This window comes from Astatotilapia calliptera, chromosome 2 (genome assembly GCF_964374335.1).
Source record: "Astatotilapia calliptera chromosome 2, fAstCal68.1, whole genome shotgun sequence".
Lineage (NCBI taxonomy): Eukaryota > Metazoa > Chordata > Actinopteri > Cichliformes > Cichlidae > Astatotilapia > Astatotilapia calliptera.
This window is the reverse complement of record NC_137423.1, coordinates 37,600,363-37,624,079: the sequence shown is the minus strand read 5'-3', so window position 1 is coordinate 37,624,079 and position 23,717 is coordinate 37,600,363. Positions and strand designations below refer to the sequence as shown.

The 23,717-nt window shown below is 38.4% G+C and overlaps 1 protein-coding gene across 2 annotated transcripts in view; it reads left to right on the top strand.

The window, feature by feature from the left end:
• The first annotated feature begins 724 nt into the window (after nucleotides 1-724).
• The window catches only part of gfra4b (GDNF family receptor alpha 4b), a 57,312-nt gene continuing 34,319 nt past the window's right edge, over nucleotides 725-23,717 (top strand). The window contains exons 1-2 of one of the 2 annotated variants that reach the window (XM_026146515.2): nucleotides 725-1,041; nucleotides 1,122-1,208. In XM_026146515.2, the coding sequence (XP_026002300.1) occupies nucleotides 1,166-1,208 (43 nt within the window). In that variant the 5' untranslated portion in view covers nucleotides 725-1,041; nucleotides 1,122-1,165. Of the gene's footprint in view, nucleotides 1,209-23,717 lie in introns of both variants that reach the window. The other variant, XM_080308514.1, reaches the window with a different exon arrangement.

Here is a 23,717-nt window from a genome sequence, read left to right as displayed (position 1 = left end):
TTATAGTTTGATAAGACTGCAGTGTATTAATATTGTTTGAAACATGTGACTTTCACACTGGTATCCAGGTGTTGTCCTGTGATTAGAAAAATGATTTTTCTGTCTTCAGCCATCAGATGGCGTCTCTCGTATTTATCTTATGTGTGTGTCTATATTAGCTATCTCATCAGTATCTTCTAATAATGATGTTAGGTTAGCATATGTCAACTGTTAGAGCTCGTACAAAGACGCCTAATCAAACAGACTTCTGGTTGAGAATGCCCCAAATGTGCCTTTTTTGAGAGTCGGTATTGTTATTAACCTTTTGTTCGGCTTCTTTAATAACATTTGGGGAGCTCAAACACTTTCTTTATTAACTGGCTGCAAAATCTCATACTTTTTATTATATAAGCAATTTGAATGGCAGGTGTTAGACCTTGAGGTGATGAGACAGGACAGGGAAGTGAACAGTAGGAATTATAAAAAAGGGAGCTCTTTATCTCTTAATGTTTCATGGAATTCAGGTAGCGTTAAAAGTATAGAGTCAACTGCTTGAAATATTCTGCATTTTTTGGGTTAGAAAATCAGAAACTGTAAGGAAAACACGAGATGCTCAATAGTATCACAGAGTAAGTGAAGACGCAGTTAACTACTTTCGCCACACCGTAGGTCCTCTGAGTCATAACATTATAGTGTTTCTGTGAATTAACGTCTCATTTTCACCGCTAAGCACTGACCACGTAAGCATGCGGTTTAAAATGTCCCTTCCTACACAAACAGTCCCCCCTCCTCCCCGTCGTTGGCAGTGGTTCTCCCCAGCACTCTGCATCTCTCCAGCAGCGGACTCAAGGACCTGTGTGACCACCTCGACGTGCAACAGAAGGCTTTCTGACAATACCGGACCGTACAACGCACTGGACAACTTCCCCTCACAATATTACGCATGGCTCTGCCTTTGCGCAAAAGCGCGACTCTAACAGCGACTTGGAAGTAACTGATGGGATTGTAAGACAAAAAAGACAGGGGCAACTAGAAAAAGACAATTTGAGGATTTTTCAAGAGGTTATTCTCTTTGCGCAAATAATGATCTCCAAATGCATAAAGGGGCACTTCATTCTTACCGTGTAATTATCCTGCTGTAGGTGTAGCTCCGACGCATAACCAGAAATTCAAATTTGAAACGGAGATGGATCTGTGGGGAGTTTATCTCTTTCATCTTATAACTTTGGGTGAGTAAAAACTTGTCTTTTCTATTAGAGCACCAATTAACCAATGTCACCTGTCCTCGCCCGGGAAACAAAGTAAAACAATCACGGTTCGGGTTTTGATTGCAAAAAGCTGATGAAATGAAGTTGGAAGGAGTTCATCGGTCGCCCCCTCCTTGAGCCTTTAGCACGGCTGTATGATCACAACTGTATTTCAAATCTTCCCGTAAAATGGCATTTAATTAATCAACAATAACTCAAGAACGAGAATGATAAATTAGCGCTCTTCCTCAGTCTGTGTGGTCGGCTATGCAAAACGGATATGCCTACGTGCACGTGCTTATTTGTGAGCGCCCGTGCGTGGATGCTTTTGGTGTAGGTGCATTTTCCCACTACAGGTATCGATGTGTATAGTATCTTTGCCTTAACCTTTGCATTTATACGAAATACACCATGATACATATCCACGTGACATGTGTTCATATACCGAAAAACGTTAAATGGCTCTATCAGTCAAAATATCCTTAAATATACATTTTCAAACTTTAAATAGCAGAATTTCTTCTTTTTCTTTTCAAGTAAAGCCTCTAAAAGTGACCATCAGCAGCAGTACATCAGTCATTGCTGTGAGTGTCACTGAGGTACCTGCTCTCTGTGTAATTGAATGGAGCTGGAATATTGATTTTTTTTTTTTGTGGTAACCGTCCACTGTCTTCAAAGAGAAGAGCAGCTTGTTGTTGGGTCTCAGTGTCTCTTTGTCATTATACACAAATGTGTCAATCTCAGTCCTGCTGCCACAGTGTTAACTATTATGATTATACCCACTGATGGCTGCAACACAAGGCAGCATCATGCCCATTTTAATTGGCACCAGGTTTCCTGCTTAACAAAGACAGTAAAAAGCACTGTATCCAACTCCTTTATTCATTATTAATATCCACATTGGAGGTCTTCATTAGAGAAATGAAAGAAGATGCCAGTAAGAAATGCTGAATGGGAAAACAGTTTGCTCAGCTTTTCTCTCCATATTGACCTGTGATGAAAGCACTTTATTTTGGCATGATCTGGCTGGTAATGGATAACTGGAAAAAGACAGATATGACCATATGCCTTGTAGCAACTCCCAATTTATATTTCACTTCACAAACCTGCATATTCATGTTAAGATTTGAATATTTTTCATAAAAAAGCATGTCTTTATTCAAAAGAAAGTCTGTCTAAGTCTGCTTAGCCATCTGCTTAAATTAATCAGCCAAGATCCAACTGTAAAAGGTCAGAAAATACAGCCTGGTTGGATGACTCAACTCATTTAGTCAGCCTTGTGGGCAGAAAAATAAAATCACACATTACCAAGCTCTCCTAACTATTCCAGATACCTGCAAGTCAACACAGAGTGATCTCAAAATGACCACAATTTTGCAAGAAAGTGCTCTTAAACCGAACACCAGGAGACGTAGTTCTCAGCTGGGAATTGGGCCATTAGAGGTTGGCGCTGTCAGATTATTCCTCTGGGTTTGTTGCCTCACTTTGCTGTGAAATCAAGTTAGAACGGTGAAAGATTTTCGTTCCAGCAAAGAACCACACAGATTTACACCATATTAGGATGTAGTAGGGCACTTTGAGGCATATGTACTGGAGTGCGCCCTGTGTGAGTGTGTGTGTGTGTGTGTGTGTGTCATTTCACTTTTATTGTTCCCTTGATAAGAACCAGACGTGTTTCCTTAGGGGCTGAACTAATGAGTCAATTAATTGGATAGAGTTAGTTGACAGCTTTAAACTCTTAAGTCTATTTTCCCGGGAACATGCATGCTTTCAGGTTATCACAATCTAAGCGTTTTTCTCCTTTGTTTTTTCCCCCTTTTCCTTTCAGACACTTGGCAAAACAAATCTGACAAGCTGTTTGATTTTTAGTACAAATAAGTGACATATTTTTCAACGATAATAATAATAACAAATTAGTTGCAGCTTTATGCTTGTTGGCTTGGTTAAAAGAGCTCTGGAAATGACTTACAAATGGTTCCATTGGTGCTTTTTCATTAATTAGCTGCACCTGGCGAAATCTGGTTGGTTGGTCTGTGACGAGACACAAACAGTGATGATGTTCGGTCCAGACCTGCAGGTACTGAGGAAGACATTAATCTCGGAGAGGGTCAGTTTATGCATTCGGAGGACTTATGGAGTTCAGAGTGAATCAGTCTTGCCTGCGCTGTTATGGAAAGCTAAAATGAATCTGAGGCTAGTAGTTGACTGTCCGAGCTTTGATTTTATCGTGCGTGATAAATGTGCGCTGGTGTTCACTGACGGGTCCACACCGAAGCTCAAAATTATATAGAATTAAGCACAATTGTGCTGTGCAAGTCTTTTTAAAGGTTAGATAAGCTTTTCTTTTAGTATAAACTTGAAATGGAAAATTGTATGCCACAGTTACATCACAGTGATTTCATATCAAGGTGCAACTCCCAATTGCAGGACAAGGTGATTGCATTTAATATTAGTAGGTCTAACTGAGTGAAAGCATCAGAAGTGATCTCTAGTGGCACTCAGACTAGTAATAGTTGCAGTGAAAACTCAATATCAGGTGACAAGAATGCAAATGTATTTCTCTTCTAACATTTTTCCTGATTAAAGCCTGTTACAGCGTTTTAGTTCATCTTAAGAAGAAAGTGCACAGAATCTATCATTTAAAAGCACCTTCTTCAATCACAGCTGCTTCAGCACCCGGTTTAAGCCTACCATCATGCTATATTCTCTGATTTAATGGTTTTGACATTGTGGGATATGACCTGTGTCTTTAATGGAGATAGATAAGTACTGCCACGCATGCTATTACCTAGCATACTGGCCGGCCTCTCGTAGGGGGATTTGTCATGAATCTCATTTGAAGCAGGTAGTCCCCATGGCGAAGAGACAGCCCATCACAAGCTTTCTTCTATCCTACGTGATGAAAGCCCATGCTTCTTCTTAATGCCACTTTAACAAAGAAATCCCATGTAGGACACAAGATGCATGTGAACCCTAACATCAATGTCACGTAAGGGCTAAAAACCCTGTCTCCATTCCCATTCTGGCTAAAACACAGATTATATAACACCTTATGCAATTTAAAGGGATGTTGTTTCACTGCAGCTAGAAATTCAACAAATTTTATGTTATGTTTAGCAATTGTTTTATCACTCTATAAAGAATTAGCTCATTAACAGCTTAGCTTCCACAGACATTTATATGGACGTCTTTGATTGAGACAAGAATAGTTTATGTCAGAGAGCCTGAAATTTTCATAGCACTTCTCTTAGTGGCCCCTTGGTATCCAAATAACATCCAAGAGAGGAACATTTTCACTTTCTGTATTTCTTGGAACACAGAGTCTGTTTCACTGTGTAATTTAGTACTGATTGTAGGGAAAATGTAGCCTGGTTCCAGAGCTCATCACCACCCACACCTCTGATTTGTTCAGTGATTCAAATGAAGTGAAATAAAATGGGCAGGCAAGGGAAGATCAACTATTCAGATGGTAGTAAGCTAAACACACACACATTATAAAGCCAAGTATCCATTCTAAACTCTATTTAAAGGGAATCAACAAAAACGAGTATACAGACTTTTCCACATTTCCAGCTCATAACAATAAAAATAAAAATAATAATAATGGATTGGATTTATAAAGCGCTTTTCCTAACATCAATGACACGTAAAAATAGTAGTTAGTTTACATAAAAATAAACTAATACGAAAAAATGACTTGCCAGCATAATGTAATACAGCAACACTGTAAACTGCACTACGAATTTCAAGCTGACCATACATCTATACTGGTTTAGTTTTAGTTGGCGGTATTGTACTTCATGTTATGTTTTGTGTATTGTGTCTATGCCATAAAAATAATATTCAGTTTTTCCCTGTGAGTTTTGATCGTCCATCCATACATCCATACATCCATACATATTCTTCCACTTTTCTTTCATGTCAGTGTCACAGTGGGGCTGGATCCCAGCTGTTATAGGGTGAAAGCCAGGTCGCAGGTACCAGTTTGTCACACAAGAGAGCCATTCACACTCAGTCAGTTTACTATTCCCAATTAACCTAGTGTGCATGTCTTTGGGCTATGGGAGGAAGCCAGAGTACCCTGGGAGAACCCACGCAAGCTTCTCCCTCCCAGCTGGCAGATTCAAGTCCAGGACACTCTTGCAGTGAAGCAACAGTGCTGACTGTACTGCCTGCAGTTTTAAAGACCATTTAGGAAACTTAGTGGCAGCTGTTAGCTTTAAAATTATGTCCTCTTTTATTTCATTTTCTTCACTGCCTGACTGTTTAACCAAAGCCACAAGACAGTTATAATTAGGGGTGGGTTTTTATAATCGATTCATCGATTAAAATCGATTCTGGCTTGGATAACGTAAAATCGATTCATTAAAATCCTGAATCGATTTTTTAAATATAAATTTATTTTGTCCGAAATGCCAGAATCTCTGGTGACATCTCACAAAATTTCAAGAACCACCAAACAGTTAAGACAGTAAATGAGAGCAGGAACACGGATTCTGCACATAGACTTAAACACACAGCGCGACCCGCGGATCAGGATCAGTGAGATGTCGCCTTTCTCACGGTCGGGGCTGAAAGCCGACAGCTCGCTGATTCTGATGTTTCGGCGGGTCGGCGCTTTGTGTTCACGTCCTTTATGAGCCGATTCTAAAGCTGTTAGTTTGATCTCTCTCCAAACAATATTGACCGAACCAGCAGCAGAAGAAGATCCAAACTACGCTTCACATAAACATCGTCATGAATTCACTCTGACTTTTGCTGTTTTGCTTCCACTGCCATGCACAGCTCCCTCTCTCCCTCTCTCTGTACTTCAAGAACAGTTTCGCTTTCTTCATTATTCGCTTGCTTGTTACACAAGTCTACTGTTGCTTACAGGCTGTCGGCCGCTGTTTTTTTTCCCTTTTACATTCTTCCGAAAAGAAAACCTCATTTCTGCCGTTCAATACTGAACAAATTTAAACTTTTTAAAATTATTCAAAATGCAAAACGCTTAGCCGTGTCTCTAATAAAACCGCTGTAACGTCAGAGGTAATGTTCATATGTTGATTAATGGTTTTCTTTTGTTTTTGATGTACTGCAGAATATTTTTATAAAATCCAGGCCAGGAAAATCTCCTTCATGTTTTTCTGTTTTATCCTCAGCTACTTTGACACAAAGGCATCTGCTGTGACGCTCACACCTGTGATAGAGTCTTGCGAGTGTCAGCTTCCTTTTTATTGATACAAAAATATGTAAATGTACTGATCTGAATTATAATATTTCTGACTGTCAAAATTTCCCAGATTTAAATCGAATCGAATCGAATTAAATCGAATCGTGGATCGAATCGATTCGGGACCTTGTGAATCGGAATTGAATCGATTCTAGAAATCAGTGACGATACCCAGCCCTAGTTATAATTTCACTGTTACCGTTTAATTTTAAATGTTAATATTAAGCACTTACCGAAGCGATAATCATTTGGTTATCCAGTAGAAAAAGGACGTAAAGTACCATTTTGTACACAAAGCACTTTTTAATATAGAGCAGCAGGTGAGGACATAAAGGAGAATAAAATTATGGAATTCGGCACAAGTGAAAGTTGCATTAATAACTTAATGCATCTGTCCTAAATACACCTTTGCTGAGCTCTATATTATTAGACATCAAGAGTTAGTGTTGCATCTAGTGAACATCAGTCTACAGAATATAAAATTATAAAAGATGCGAGTTTTCATCTATCAATACAGTACATTTGAGCAGCGGTCACTTGCTGGCAGAGCAGGAAGCTAAACGCTTCAGAGACAGAAAGGCTGTTACACTTTTCCTGTGGGCTGCTTCTCTTCTCCTGCTATTCTAGGAGCCCTTTAAATGCCTTTGTATTTAATTATTGAGGTTTCAGAATCTGCTGTTAAGCTGGCACATTGCCATTCATCTGATGTCAGTCAGTCTGATGGCTCCGACCTTTAACGGGGACATTATTTAATTTCTCATCATCTTCCTATAATATTTAACTATGATAACTTTAAACAGTACATAAAGTTTGAGAGTAAAAGAGCCACTCACCGTTGGACTGTCTAAAAGTCTGAGACAAGCTGGGGGAGGGTTATTGCGAAAGACATGCCATTGATTAGGAGTGATGTATGTGGGTGAAAAATAAATGAGTCTGAGTTTAAAGCCCTAATCCATTATTATAGTCGGGTGCCCCGAGTTATATCACTGGTACCTCATTACCAAATGTGTTTACACTTTAAGATTTATGTGATTGAAGACATTCTATTAGAGGAAAATGACCAACAACAGGTAATTTGGAGACACAGTATACAATGCCTGTCTAACATTAGCGGTCTCATTTTCCTGTTTTCACAAATCAGTCATGTCTCATTTGGTTATGTTGTTCCCTAGTGTACTGAGATCTTATTAGGTGTTTCAAGCTGCTGCAAGCAGAATTTTTATATTAACACCAGGTCAGAAACAAATCACTTTTGTATATGAAAAGTTTTTCTTACTTTGTTTGTGATGAACACACAGATAACTCAGACAGCTCTACAGACTCTTCCCGCAGTTCTGCAGAGCATTTCAGCAAGGCATCATTAAATAGTCTAACAGTGCATTTAAATTACACATAAACAACACTCTAACCCAGCTTTAACTCTTCATGTGTTATGTAAACTTATAAAAAGCTAAAAATGTAAGAACATGAGATGCCAAATATGCCTGTAGTAGCATCATTTTACACGTAACACAATGATATTGCATTTGGGTTTCCAGCCAGCAACTAAACAACAGACAAACAACATTAAGCTACTTGCATGGTGATCACAAAGGATTGCTAGTATTACATATTTATCCTTTTATGATGCTGGAAACCAGTGCACAGGAAAAAGGAGAACGAGCATTGGAATTAATTATGTTGGGATTTGCAAATACATAAATTAATCTGAATTTTGTAGGTGTAGTAAATTTAGTGAATGAGTAAATATCCTGAAATGTAAAAAGCTTTTAACGATGCTGTAAAAATCTTTAAGAGTTCTCTCCATAATGTGATGAAAGCCTTTTATATACCTCTTGGTAAATTCAGTGGTGCCACGTTCGTTTTTCCGCATTCTATGAAATAAATCTCAGACAAAATGTATTTTTCCAAAAGAGAATAAAAGAATATTCATCCAGGTGAACTGGTTTATAAATTAGCTGTAGAGGTGAATGTGAGCATGAATAACTCTCTCTTGTTTTTGTGAGCCCTGCGACAGACTGACAGCCTGTCATGGTTGTATCCTTCACCTCACCCAGTGCTAGAATCGGCTCAAACCCTGTCCCCACGGCCCTCGGTTCAACAGAGCTATGAAAACAGCCATAATTAAAGCGTACTTGAATACAAGTCAAAGGTAAAAGAAAACTTGTCATTCATGATTTTCCTTCTTTACAGTTGTGATATGAAATGGACTTTTTCTAAATGATAAAACCTGATGAAACAGACCCCACACAGTGGTGGGTTCAGCTGACAAGTGAAAAGTCCAGTGTTCACACAGCCAGTTCTTTGTCACTCTTCTTATGTAAGATTTAACACTTATTGGGAGGCTTTTATTGCACTTACAGTTGATCTAATTCATCTTCACTTTAACTGTCACTTATATGCTCCATTATATGTGTATGAAGAGAGACAACGAGAGAGGGAGAAATACATACAAGTGTGTGTTTTTCTCTTTGTGTTACTTACAAATGAATCCCAATGCTGTAAATTGTAAGTACATATACTAAATGCAGAGTGTCATGTTACCCAGTGAATGGTAAAAGTAAGAATGTAAGGATAAGAATAGAATAATCCTTTAATTGTCCCACAAGGGGAAATTTGGTTGTGACAGCAGCCAAAAAGATAAATATACAAACAAACAGGACACAGAGCAGAAACATACACAATTTTTCTTACATATTTACTTTAAGGACAATGGTTACTATATACAGAGAGTACTGTACCGTTATTAAATTAAATAAAAATAACTAATAAGAAGAAGAAATAAGAAGCTTTAGGATTATAATGATATTAAAACTGTAGACATTTGCCCCAAAAGTTGATTTTGTTCATCTGGATGTAAAGTTTTCAGTTCAGTTTGCTTATTAAAAAAATAAGGCAGCATTAGCTTGTTTAGGCGAACTAGCCAGGGAGCTACTAGTCAAAACTAACCAGTGCTCTCTTCATGGCTTTGCTGTCTTACTGACTCAAGTTTAAAAAACAAACCTAAAATCTAAACGTAAAATAGATGTTAATATTTTTATAGCCTAGCCTATACCCAGTATAGGTAACTAACAATCAAGCGACACAGCACAAATGCTAACTATTTGTTTTTCTTTTTTCTGTCAGCATTGGCACCACAGCTTTCTGTGATTACAAACTGATTGGTTGAGGTAACTGTTGCCCCTGGGTTTGATGCAAATGTTGATCACATAACAGCATCAAGTTGGGAAAATCAGGATGTGCATCTGCATCAGTATCAGGTCTGAACAGTTAGGATAGATGGATGCCTGGACACTACATATACAGAGTTTATTTTCATTTTTAAACTGTTAATCTACCATCTGAGTCAGTCTGAGCTCTGCGTGGAAACCTCATGGAACAGTTTTCACACACATTACGCAAGACTTACAATTCTTTATATATTTAAAGAAATCTGGTTGCAAAATGTTTTTAAAGTACAAATAAAATGTACAAAAACAGAGAGCTATGCTCCTAGGTGCCAGAATAAGACTGGCTTTCCCTCCATACATAATTACAAACTGAGATGCAGCGGCTGCTTTATAACTGACTTTGTTATATCAGTCCAGGATCATGCAACGGCAGCCACTAACAAAGGTCTGGGCAGGAAAATCACTGCGGTTTAAGTTGGAAGAACATTCTAGCTCATGGATAAATGCTTTTGAAGATCAGTCTTACATTTTGTTTTGTTTTACCGATATGTATTGTTGAGCAAGCAGTTTCTTTTAGTATGAAGTAAATTTGTGAAGAACCGGTGAGGATTTAGTAAAATAACACACTGTTTAAAACAGCTATAGAAGACTATCCATCCATCCACGCATCCATCTTTGGTTGTTTATCCGAGTCTGTGGATAGACCTCGCTCTCTCCAGCTCTGAAACCAGGATTTATGTCGATGGAGGCAATTTGTTCCTGGTAGGATCTCTTAAGAAAAACTGGCGCTGGGTGAAGAACTGACGTGCTTCACAAGAGCTCTGTGGCAAAAAACAACAGGCCATGTTACCTCACTCAGATTGGGATTACTAAACCAATATCCCAGTTGGTTTAGTAACTGGGATATTGGTTTGGTATAGGTGAGCATCTGTGGTCAGATCTTAGCCCACGGGGTGCGGTCGCGCACAGCCCAAATGAGCCACATGAGCCAACACGCCTGCCGAACCAACACCTGCAACGGCTGTAGGGGCCCACTCCAGTGTGGATCAGGTGGCAGCCAAAGGTGGAAGCCTCGGTGGTCTGGTTGCTGTAACCATGTGGAATTATATTTGTGGAAAAACTGGTGTGTGTTAAAACGTAATCACAAGCAAATAATTCCATTTTAGGGGTGTAAGGATTTATTGCCACTTGTTCAGTTAAATTCCTCATGTGTAACTTAAAAAACCCACAAACTCGGAGCCAAGCCCACAAACTAGCCATCATGCATGTAAGAGTATCTGCTTGGCAAGAAAAGGGTGGAGCAAAGAAAGAAGGGCTCTAATGTGATTGGTCAGTTTCAAAGAAGTGGCACCACAAACTCTAGGACTGGGAATGATTGACAGTGTGAGTTACGCCGTGGTGTTTTACACCATGTTTGTTAACAGTTTGAAAATAAAGTTCGACAAATTAACTATCAAAAGTTAGTTTTTGCTGTGTAAAAACAGATATACTGTTAACTGTCAATGGATTACGTTATTGCTGAAGAAACTGGAGGGTTATGAAACCGCTGCACTCCTGAGATAAAGACACAATAAATTCAACCGTAGTTTGAAGGCTTTATTTTCTTTACTTTGTTCTCCTTTTAAAGCTTTAATTGCCGACTGTCATATTTAGCAGAATTAAATCAGCTTGTAAATCATGGTATGATTTTGCTTCAGTGAATCAGCAACTACTGAAGGGCAGGATTTAGGATCCTTCTTTCACAACTGTTAAAAGTTGACAATCAGTGGTCACTGGTAAATCAATGAGGTCTGATCCTTAGAGAAGATAAACTCTATTACACCTCTTTTCAAAAGAGAGGCTAAGAAGCACTAAAAACACTCAGGCGAAATATTACTTTTTAAATTGAGTAACAGTGATACAGCTGCAAAATGGATTTCTTCAATCTGCTTAATATGAACGCTGAAAACTGCTGAGGATTACAAAGTTTAGAGGCACAAAGTGAAAACGATACGTAGACCTGATCTGACTAAAAGGTGCATTAGACCCGTTAGCAAATTCAGAAGATGGCTCTGAGGTTATAGACATACAGTGGCCTCTAAGGGCCAAACAGAGGCTCATTAACTCAGAGTCTGTCAGCGGTTATCGAGAGAAAAAGGACTGTTCCAGACAAGTAGGCATGGCCCCATTATGACACAGTTTCAAATGGAGGGCTTAAGCTCCATTTTTTGCTTTCCTCTTGCATTTCTGGGCCACTGCTAGATCTATTTGGGGTGAGTGAAGTTTCACGAAGATATATGGAGGTGAATACTCAGGACAAAGACCCAAGACATACTTTTTGGTCTTCGGTAGTTGTTTTGTTTTATTTAAATGTCTGTAAGCTAGCCTTAAATACCTCTGAGTCATCAAAAATACATTTTTATGAGATTCAGAGTGGTGTAATCCTCTTACAAATTATAAGATTAGCTTATGTGGCTTTCTTAATAACATTGATCTCTCTTATTTTGATTAAATAACCTTGAGTCTGCTTTGGAATTTATTTCTGAATAATATAGTGAGTTTTCTGTTTCTTCTTTGACTTCCTGGCATTAATAACGACAGAGTGTAGGCAGTAGTAATCTATCCAGTGTTTTTCCTCTCAACAGAAATGACAGCTGCTGAAATTCATTCCCTTATCCCCTTTCCAATTTTACTGTGGTAAAAGCTACTCTGTCATACACTGGTCATGTTTTTTGAAAAGACTGTATCCAGCAGTAATAGTAATTACTGCTTAAATCCGCATACTATGAAAAGGCCAAGAGAAAGTGTCTTAGGTTTGATATGTATGTTCCCCTTTCTCTAAATTAACTTCTTTTCACAACTGCTGGCCTATTATATTGGCCCAGAAGATTTAAAATATGTGGCAAAAAGTTTAGAAACCAAACTCTAATCCAGAAAAGGAGCTCAGACGACATTGCTTGCACATGATGGATGCAGCTTCCTTGTATCATTGTTGCCTAAAAACAGGTTTTGTGACAGGCAGGATGAACGAGCTCAGCAACGGGACTATTTGATATCTGTAGCCGCGCATATGTGTTGTAGGCTTATATGACTGCTATTATTCAATTAAAATAAGTGCTGCATCAGACTTTATAGTATTTAATTACCGTTTCGTTGTTTGTTTACAGGCGCAGGCAAGTGAATTACACTACAGTTCAGCCAGCAAATGGAATTGTTTCTTATCAGCGTTCCCAGACTAGACCATACAGCAGCCGAGTTACGACACCAAACAGTTTTTCACTGAAATTAATTCAGCATCTTTTATGCCTTAGGAGGATCTCTTCAGTTAATCAAATCAGCAAAATCAGTTTGTGCCCTTATTGTAACCACAATAAAAAGAAATGACTGGAAATTCTCGTTTGCACAGTATGAATTGAATTATTGTCTTGACCGAGAAACATGAAATAGAGAAAATGGCACTAAAGCGATTAAAATCAGAACCTACCAGCAATCTGCGGAGCCGGTCCTGTCCTCAGTCTGATCCATATGACTCAAGTTACAGTTGTAAAAGTACTGATCCTACCTTGGAGCTTTCCAGGAGATGAACATCTATGCAATACTAACAAAGACAATATTAAAGGTCACACAAAAAAATACTAAATTACCTAGCGATATAAATATGTGTTAGCTATTAACATTTACCTGAATTTCCAGGAGGAGGTGCACTCATACGATACGGGCAGTAAGTCTTAATTTATTAAAACAGACATGGATCAGTTTTCCAATAATTTTCATATATCTGACAAATAAAGACGTCTGTTCTTGTGTGCATGAAACACCACTGGATGAAAAATACAGTAGTATACATTTACCTTTGACACTTGGTGAGATGCTAAAAACATCTGCATGCAGGAGAAACCCCATCTATCTATTGAGGCTCCCCTGAAAGGTGCTGGTAATGATCGCACATTCATCCTTCAAAAATACACATTCACACTGACATTATAGTTCTCAACACCACCAGCTCAGGAGGACAAATAGTGGACAAAGTGTTTCTTGTTCTCATTTTGGTGTGAGCTTTTTCTATTTCCTTCCACAACCCCAAAACACCCAGGACAAGTGAACTGGAAACTACATTTCCCGTGGCTATAAATGCAAATACGCTTGCTCCAGCCCACTGTGACCCAGCACACAAGTAAGTGAACAGATGCTTTGAATGTTCCACCCATAGCGTCACATTTCTAAATAAGATTAGACAAAGACTGACATAAGAGCTAAACATCTTGAAAATATCTCAGATATAGAATCCTTGAAGCTGAAGTTTCAAAAAACATCCAAAATTTGATGCATTTACTTTAAAAGGTTTTTCAGTGTGTGTGTGTGTCCTTGTAATACTCAGGCGGCAGAACACAGTTACTATCCTCTGAGAACCCCACTGGATTAACTGGAATTTATCTGACAAAATAGGGACTCTTGAGCAAACTCAATGTATATCTCAGACGCAATGCATTTTATCCCACAGAGCATACTCTTGAGGTGATTAGTCATCTCATGCTTTATTGTACAACCTTATAATAAGTAGATGATAGAGGTTAGATTGAGTGTTGTTCAATTCCTCCAGTGTTCCCAGAAAGGAAACAAACCATTACCAAAGCAGCAGACAGGAACCGGCTGGAGGGCACCTGTCCTCGTGAGCTGCATTGGATTTACAACATCTGCTCCGTGCAGCCGAGGATGCCGCCTCCGTTTACCACTACTTGATTAATTATTTCAGGCACTGGGTATGACACAGCCAACAAATTGTAAATTGCATGCATAGAAAATCACCATGTTAGCATAAGCTCAATACTTCTCAGGAAAATAAGTTATTAAATATTCTGTTAGGACTGTTTGGTTTCCTCCACATTAGTTTTAGCACAAACGTCTGATCTGAACATGAAATTATTCTACATTAATAGTGAGACTGGTTTGCTTTTCTACATGTTTATATGTAGACGGCTTCATGTCTCATTAACAGCCACGGTGAGATGGATGGTGGCCTCATTTGAAGGCCTTTGATTCTGTCACCACCCTGTAGATCCAAATCCCTTTCCACTCTATGGCTTATTAGGTCCTAATTAATTGGATCAAGTGAATGCCACTAAGCATTTGACAGCTCTCTGTGAGTGATAACTGTGAAACCAGAGCCACATTCCCACGTGAATGCCCCCGGAGAAGAATCCCTCCACATTAGGTCCACTGACTCTCTGCCACGCTCTTCCTGAGGGATCCAACCCTGCTGCTGTGATGATAACACATAAGAACCACGCTTTGAAAGCTGCAGTGTGTTTTGAAGTTATGTAGTAGTGTCATGATAAATATAGCTTCATAATAGTTGGTGAAGTCGATCAGCTTATAAACAAAAATAGTTTGATCAAACATAATGTTACATAATCATTGATTGATAGACATGTATGAAGTTAATATAAACTTACTTAAACAATCAAATTGTCATTTAAAATTGAGCCATAAATTCCATGTATTCATTATATTTTTATTTAATCAAAAAAAAAAAAATCGAAACGCACTTTGCACTGTCTGTCAATGTGAGCGCTATAAATGAATCATTAATCCTCTTTTTGGCACAGCACAGCACACTGAAAATTCAAATACCAATCTTAGTTTAATTTCCCATACTGGTAGCCTCATTAAAAATACGCCTCTGCCTCAGACACCTTACATAAAATAATAATAAAATAAAAATATATTTTATGTATGTGGATTTTATGCATGCTGCTCGTCTTCCTGGTGTGGTCAGCAGAAGCAGAGTGCTGTGGCATCCTCTCTCTATTAGGTGTTCGTGGTAGCCTTGGGGTGACTTGTTTAAAGCGCTCAGATCTTTAGTCCGATCTTTACCGTTATAATTTTAATCCGAGTGGAAGGTATCCAATCCTCCGGTGCGTGCAGCTCAGTTAGCAAGATGGCAAAGAATTACCAAGGAATTCATATTATTAAAAAGCCCATGGCTGAAAGGGATAAGCACAACATTACATTAAAATGCAGAATTTTGCAGGTGGAGAGGCCCAGTGAGCAGGAGGTGCTACGGCTTTGAAACACTAACATGTGTTAGTGCCATCCAAAGCTGTCAAAGGGGAAATTAATGTATGTCTTTGCTGTTTACACTGTGAATAAGCAGGAGATGCTACTATCAACTTGATATGTAATGTAATGACGTACAGTGTTCTCACACTATTTTATCTGCACTACAGATAAACCCCAGAAGCTGATTTCATTTGACAGGAGTGATTGCTGTGTGTTGTGGCCCGGGACACTTGAAGAGACGAGGCTAAGCGTCATTCAAGTGGATTCGGGCACAGTAATCATGTTGCATGATCTCCAAGCGTGGAATTCCAGTGTTTCATCAGCTGTTAGGTAATTACCAGATTTAAAAGGCGTGCAAGAGGGGAGGATTTCACTCTTTCCAGAAACTGTCCCAAATAAGTCATGAACCTCATGGTTCTCTCCAAGAGAGCTTCTCAAAAACAAGGAGAAGAGTCGAGATGCTGGAGCAAACTGAAGCATACTTGGGCTCGGATCATTAAGTGCAGTGGGATTGCAGGCCAATTTTGGCGTGAGGAGGGTGGGCAAATGCACACTCTTAGAGTCAGATTGTTCAGAGGCAGATGCACGCTCTCTGGGCAGTGTAAGCTCTGTGCACAAGGAATTGCAACGGAAAAGAAGACATTTTTAATGTTGGTAATATTTTTGATGAGACAGTAAAAGAGTGAGTTACAAAGTGCATACAGGCATCTGTACTGTAATTAATTCAAGGTGTCGACCCCACTCATAGCCACAGCTGTGTATCGTGGTCACGAGTAAAAACCGCTGCTCTGCTGCAGCAGGAGAGCCGTGAGATGTGACACAATCAGTCATCTTTCTTCCTTGTTGTTTTTGTAGTGAGCGGTTGGGCAGGTATTACTGCAGTTATTTAAAGTTACATTTAAGGGTATTTTATAGTAATTTGTGGCTAACTTTGAGAATAGCAATAAGACCATATATTTAAGCCCCTTTACACAGTAACTGACATTTGGAGCATTTTCATTTGCAGGTTTCTTTATAAAGTGCAGCTTTAAATATATCAGCTTTATATTCTTTAACCTCCTAAGACCCAAACTCTTCCATGACATGCATTTTTAATTTATCTTTGCTATTTGGGCTGATTGGGACCTGAAGAATGTAAAAACCGATTTATTTATTTATTTTACCTGATTTTTGTTTCTGAGAAAAATTAGATCCACATATGAGAACATTCGTTTTAAATTTCAATAGAAATTTAAAGTGGGTATATAATGATATATATAATGTCCTCGTAAGTAGATATCAGGTTCTTGTAGAAAAAAAAATGTAGTATTTTGGTCTAGACAAGCGTCTACAGTCTACAGTGCAATGTCACTTCAGCACAATCTCTTCTAACTATTTGGGCTTAAAAACACATAATATAATGTAAAAGGTTACGTTGCTCTCTTAAAATCCTGAAGACACAAAGCTGCCTTGTGAAAAAATAGGTAGTTTCAGGATTAATATCGAATCTAAATATTGTTAAGCCCAAGAATCATAGACACTAAACTTCTTTGACTAATTACAATCATAAGTAAGTACACGTGGAAGTCTCTTGTTAAAACTAATTTGGGCATGTTACTTTATGGCATTTCATATATTGAAATTATAACAGAGCAACCTTTTGGAAAATGACACTAAAGTCAGCTTGACATTTACAAGGAACATTTTGAATAAAGTTAAAAAAGGAAAAGAAAGGGAAAAATAAGTAATTCCAAAACTTATGGCGTGATGCGCTTTATCTCTTCTGTGAATATTTTCAGGTCACGTTGTTTCCATTTTCATTTCAGTCTTTACAAATATTTATCTATCAGTGGGGATATTTTTTTTATTAAGGTGGAAAATCTCTTTAATGTGACTATACATACATTTTTGAACAAATTAACACTAGGAGACCTTGAACAAGCTGCTGGGAAGTGGCACACACTGCATTCACTATGAGCTAGCCTTGACAGTCTTGGTATTCAGGGACAAAGGAAAGGCAGAGAAGCAATCTATGTGATTATCATACAAATGGTAATGGAGCACACACACTATAACTGAACCATATAACCTAATGTTGGTGAATAGTTTTATATTCACAGAGAAGTCTTCATTTCTCTTTGTTCCCAACTGCTAATTCAGTTTCTTTTGTCTTCTCTTCCATCAGTGTTCCACTGAAACTCCTTTCATATTGGAAATGCATGTATGATGTGGGTCCTTTCAACGTGCACTCGACCTATTCAGAAAAGACAGCTGTCATAACTTAATCTCTGGTTGTCACTGTTGGCTGAGACGTCTGTTACATAGTTCCATAGACTTCACGACTAAACTATAAATTAGACTGAAATACGCTGAAACCACAAAGCAGCGTCTCAGTTCTATTTAATCTTGGACAGGTGGGAGGTTGATTCTGGAAAGATTTTTCCCACATTTTCTAATTTTTTTTGTCTTCATAGAAACATTCATGTATGATTACTGCCACCAGCTGATTTAGTGCTTTGATTCAGTTTGGCATAAAAAATAACTCATGAGCTGCGACTGTGATTAAGTGAAAGCAGACTCACATAGAGTCATGTGGTACAGGGCAGATTTTGCAAAAGAAAGTAAAGCAGCTCGATGCTGAATTAATACAATCTGAGAGATTTTATTTATGTTGTCAGTTTTCTAGCAATGAATCCTGCATAAATTTAGAATTCTTTTTTGTTGCCTTTGCAGAAATACAGCAAACACAGTTAATGAAGCCACTTTTTCAATTATACTTCAGCCTCAGTCATGTTTGGCCCTGCAAGCTATAATCCCGACAGTCTGTTTGACTAACTATGAATTTCAGAGCTGAAATTAATTAGGACATTGTTATGGTTTATTGCCACTGGAAGTTAAATTGAAGTGACTGGAAAAGAAAATTGTAATCATCTCATACAAAGTGCTTTTGTTCTATAAACTGTGACAGAAATGCCTAATGGGTTTTTTGTTAGAATAAGAGATAGCTGCTTCAGTCACTCAGTGTTCCTGTTTGCAGGAAAAATACGAGGATAAATCTGTAGAAAAAACACAAAACAGTGTTGAGGATCTGAAGAAAAATTTACTTAAATATAATTTCATATTACACACAGTCAGAGTCGATCAAATCAAAAGCATGAAATGATACTGAAATCCCAAAGCACGCCCAATTAAAATGCACAGTAATGTTTAAATAACTACCTGGTTGATTAGCAGTCAAAGCTTTTAGAACCATGCAAGGCTGCATGGTATGTTATGAATCACTCCTGTGACATGCTAATGAGGAGAGGAAAATGCTGAGGCTTTGCTGTCATCCTATCTTGACTGTACTCCTAGTATTTTGAAAGACTTCAGCATCTGACTGTAAATCACAAGTATCACTAACAGTGTTGTTAAGCATGATTGACAGCTCTGAAGATGACAAATAGCTGCCAGGTTTTAGATACTTGAGGAATGACTTTCACACGTCCTTTACAATTCAACTCTGTCCATAGTCTAGCTGTGTAAACAGCTCTGTTTTAACACATGCGCTAGTTAAAGAAGAAGTTTGTTGTTTAGCAGTGGACATTTCCAGCCTTGTTGCATCTTTATGCTTAAGTCTGTGCTGACTAAAGGCCTTTTGGTTTGTCTGATCCCTTTGTGACCTGTCATTTGAAGCTTTAAACAGTGAATCACAAAGGAACTCAAAAAGATAAGATAAGAGATAAGATAGAACTTTATTAATCCCTCGGGTGGGTTCCTCTGGGAAATTCGATTTCCAAAAAAGCACAGCACCGACAGAAGTTACAGAGTTATACACACACACATATATATAAATACAGAGACAATATAAACTAGAAAGATTTGCATTTCCTGCGAAAATGCAGTGTGGATGCTTTAAAGCTGAAGCTGTATGCAAAAACTAGCTGAAAAAGCTGAAAAGTTGCAGAAATTGTAAAAACTTTGCAGAAGCAAAGGAACTTTGCTAAAATGGAATAACTTAGCAGAACTGCAATATCTTAGAGGAAACATAATACTTGGCAGAAATACAATAGCATAGCAGAACTTAGCAGAAATATTGTAACTTACCAGAAACATGATAACTTCTCAAAAATACAAGAATTTAGGAGAAATAGTATAAGATAACAGAAAGAATATATTTAGCCAAAAATACTTAAGCATTACAGAAACACTATGATTTAGAAAAATAGTACAACAGAGCAGAAATACTGTGATTTACCAGAGACACTGTGATGAACTATGAATATTGTAATTTTAAATCAATACTATGTTTTAGCACAAATACTATAATTTGACAGAAATACTATATTTAGCACAAATCTTATAAAATAGCAGAAATAGTATGATTTAGCACAATAGTAATAACTTAAACAGAAAAATTGGAAAAGCAAAATGGACAGCTGAAAAAATGCTGAACATGCTAAGGGTCCCTCAAATATACTTGTTAAATGAAAAAAATTGGCAAAAAAAAATATAACAGCCACACAATCACAAATATGGACACATATGGAAACACACATGCACAGAGAGAGACACACACAAGATCCAATTCAGTCAACCAGTCTAAATATATTGAATTTGAATCTTACAATGAGATCATCCCATAAAAAGGCTTCCTCTCTCTCTCTCTCTCACACTCACTCACTCACTCACTCACTCACACACACAGAGAGAAGTAAGTTTCTAGCTCAGTCAAGCAGCCTTGGAGCTGCTGAATTTGAATCCACCAATCAGAGAGCCTGTGCACTTTTTCCCGCCAAAACAGGTGCACGCAGCACAGAGAGACACAGGATTTTTGCAGTCTATTTCTCATAATGACGACTCCCCTCAAATAAATGACCATAATTTCCTAACCGTAGGGGCTAGAACGGTCATTCTTACACCGTTTTGTTCAGAAGAGATGGGGGAATCTTAAAGTGTTGACAATTTATCATTAAAATATGAATTATTAAAGATAATTGACTTCTAATGCACCATAACTGAGTAGAGCAAAGCAAAAACTGCCTTGACTTGCCCTCAAACAACGCTTTCTAACTCTAAATCTATTTGGAGTATCAATATCATTCTTTCACCGTAAGAGACAGCAGGCTTTGGTGAACAATCATGGAAATTTTCAGGTCTCTGTGGAAATCCATTAAAAAGATATGACGAGAGAAAAAAGTGGTTCATTTCCAGAGTTTGAAATCTGAAGAAATCTGAGCGAAGGACAAAGTTCCTACCCTCAAACAAGTCTAACTCATTTCAGAACGGTAATAGGTGAGAAAATAATTCTTGAATTGTGAGCGTCAGGAGTGTCTGAAGATATACTGGGACAAGCCTTATGTCTTAACTTTGCTTCGTTAAGGAGATATGACGATTCGAATATGCCTCTCATTACAGAAATCAAGCGGTGATTTTGAACAAGCTCTCCATTGACTTTCTATGGAGAGTTTTGCGACTTTGTGTTGGTCTGAGGAGATTTGCCAAAATTCTATAAATCCCACAACAATGATAGTGACATTTTCGGAAACCCATCAAAAATACCTACGTTTTGATGTATAATTTGTGGAAGTTGAGTGAAGATTGAGCAAGTAGCAAGAAGTTGTTCGGACATGAAGAGAAGACTGCAAAACCTTCAGTGGCACACTGGAAGCCAAGTGCACAGCAACCATAACAACGCATGTATTTTGTGAAAAATCACAATTTTGCAACTCAAAACTTTAAGAGGCATAAAGGTAAAACGGTAAAAGATTTGAAAAAGCTGAATCATACCTGAATAGCCCAATAATTTGAGAACATTTTAAAGTTTGAATGGTTGTTCTACGTGAAAATATGAGGAAGTAGTTAAGTTTCAGAAACAAGCAAATTTTAGCAGAATTGCAGAAGTTTCCCATTCATTTCAATGGGACAAATTAAGCTTAATATTTTAAAAAGTATAATAGTGAAAAATACCAAAAGACATAGCAGGAATTAGCAGAAATAGCAGAATATTTTAAAATTTGAACGTTGAAAATCGGCTGAAAATTGTGGAAGTAGTTAAGTGCCAAAAAGTGTACGGAAGTCCCAAGAGGAACTCAATAGTGTGGATGCTTAAAGCATCCACACAATAAAATATACGAAGGGGATAAATAAAAACTCATGTAACTGAGATACTGCAGATGAATGGTTTCCACCTATGGGTCCTGCATGATTGACAGAGTCCTTTGCTCCAGACTCTACTCTAATAGCTTAACATCTGGTCACACTGACCCACATTTCACTTTTTGTCATCATAGTGTTGTCTCTAGGTGAATGATAATTTCCCAGTGCAGACTTCTCAAAGAGGTTGGAGCATCTGTGAAGATACCGATTACTCAGTTACTGAGGAGATGCAAATCAAATGGGGATAAAATGGCATTTTGTAACGATACACATTTAAATGATGCACAGCTGAAAGAGACTAGATTATTGTTTTATATCACCAGTAGAGTGTGTCAAGACCCATGTAATTAAAAAGTAGAATAAACCTGCAGGATTTCTATACATCTTGAATCACATCATGCCACTGAAAATGTTCCACCCGTTTATGACAAGGCAGGTGAAGGCGATCGGCTGAACAGCCCTATCTTAAGATTCATGTATGACGTCCTGTCAGTGTGGCTGCTTCTGCTGCACTACACAGTGCCAGACAGGTCTCAAGGACTGGAGGCATGCTGAGAGTCTGAGGAACACAGACGACACAGAGCTATTAAGGAGAGGAACTACCAGACCCCCGTCATCAACGAGTGCCCAGTGGAGAGAGTGGACAGCTTCAAATACCTCGGAGTTCACATCACACAGGACCTGTCATGGTCCTGTCACATCAACACCGTGGTGAAAAAGGCCCGACAGCGTCTCTACCACCTCAGACGCTTGAGAGACTTCCAACTGCCCTCCAAGGTGCTCAGGAACTTTTACTCCTGCACCATAGAGAGCATCCTGGCGGGAAACATCTTAACCTGGTTCGGGAACAGCACCATGCAGGACAGACGAGCTCTACAGAGGGTTGTGCGGTCAGCTGAGCGCACCATCCGCTCCGAGCTCCCTGACCTGCACTCAATCTACAGCAGGCGGTGCTGGACCAAGGCCAGGAAGATGGTGAAGGACCTCAGCCATCCCAACAACAGACTGTTCTCTCTGCTGAGGTCAGGAAAGCGATTCCGCTCCCTGAAGACCAACACAGAGAGACTGAGGAGGAGCTTCTTCCCGCAGGCGATACGGTCTCTCAATCACACCACCACACAGTACTGACCCACACATACAGTTCTTACACACACACTGGACTTTCTGGACATTGTTTTCACTTCATCACTTAAATCACGCTGCTGTTATTGTGTATATATTTATTTATATTTAGATTTCTTCATACATTCTTATATAGTTCTATATTGTGTATTTTGTTGTACAGTTATTTTATTTTCAACTTTAATTTATATATTTTATCTTATTCTTCCCAGTTAAATTTACCCTTCATTCTAATTTGTGTTGTACAGTTATTTCATTTTTAACCTTAATTTATATTTTATTCCTTCCTAGTTAAATTTACCCTTTTTAATTTTTCATATTTATTTCCTATCTTATTCATAGCCTTTTCCTTTTTTGTTCTCTTTAGGTCACGAGCAGTTGTCCAAGCATTTCACTACATATCGTACTGTGTATGACTGTGTACGTGACAAATAAAATTTGAATTTGAATTTGAGTCTCATCAGTAAAAGTGCCCATCAATCATTGTACTGGAATTCATGGCCCCTCGCATATCCTGTTATGACTCTTGAGTGACAACCACAGCTGCCAGGTGTTATGGTCTTGCCACAACATCAGACCTGACAGTGTTAACACTTAATAACAGCATGAAGTCATCCAGCTAGTATTCTATAAATATTTTCTTATGACTTCCAGAGAAGATGCTCTTACTCGGCCCTGTCCTCTCATTTCAGGATATCGCACAGCCCATTTCTCAAACAGTGGTGGTCCACTCATCAGCAGTAGCTTGGCATTCTGTGATTGCCTTAGGCTTATGTTAGTACTGGCTGTTGGGCCTGCTTTTTTGGGTCCTCCTTTTTAGGTCCTAATAAA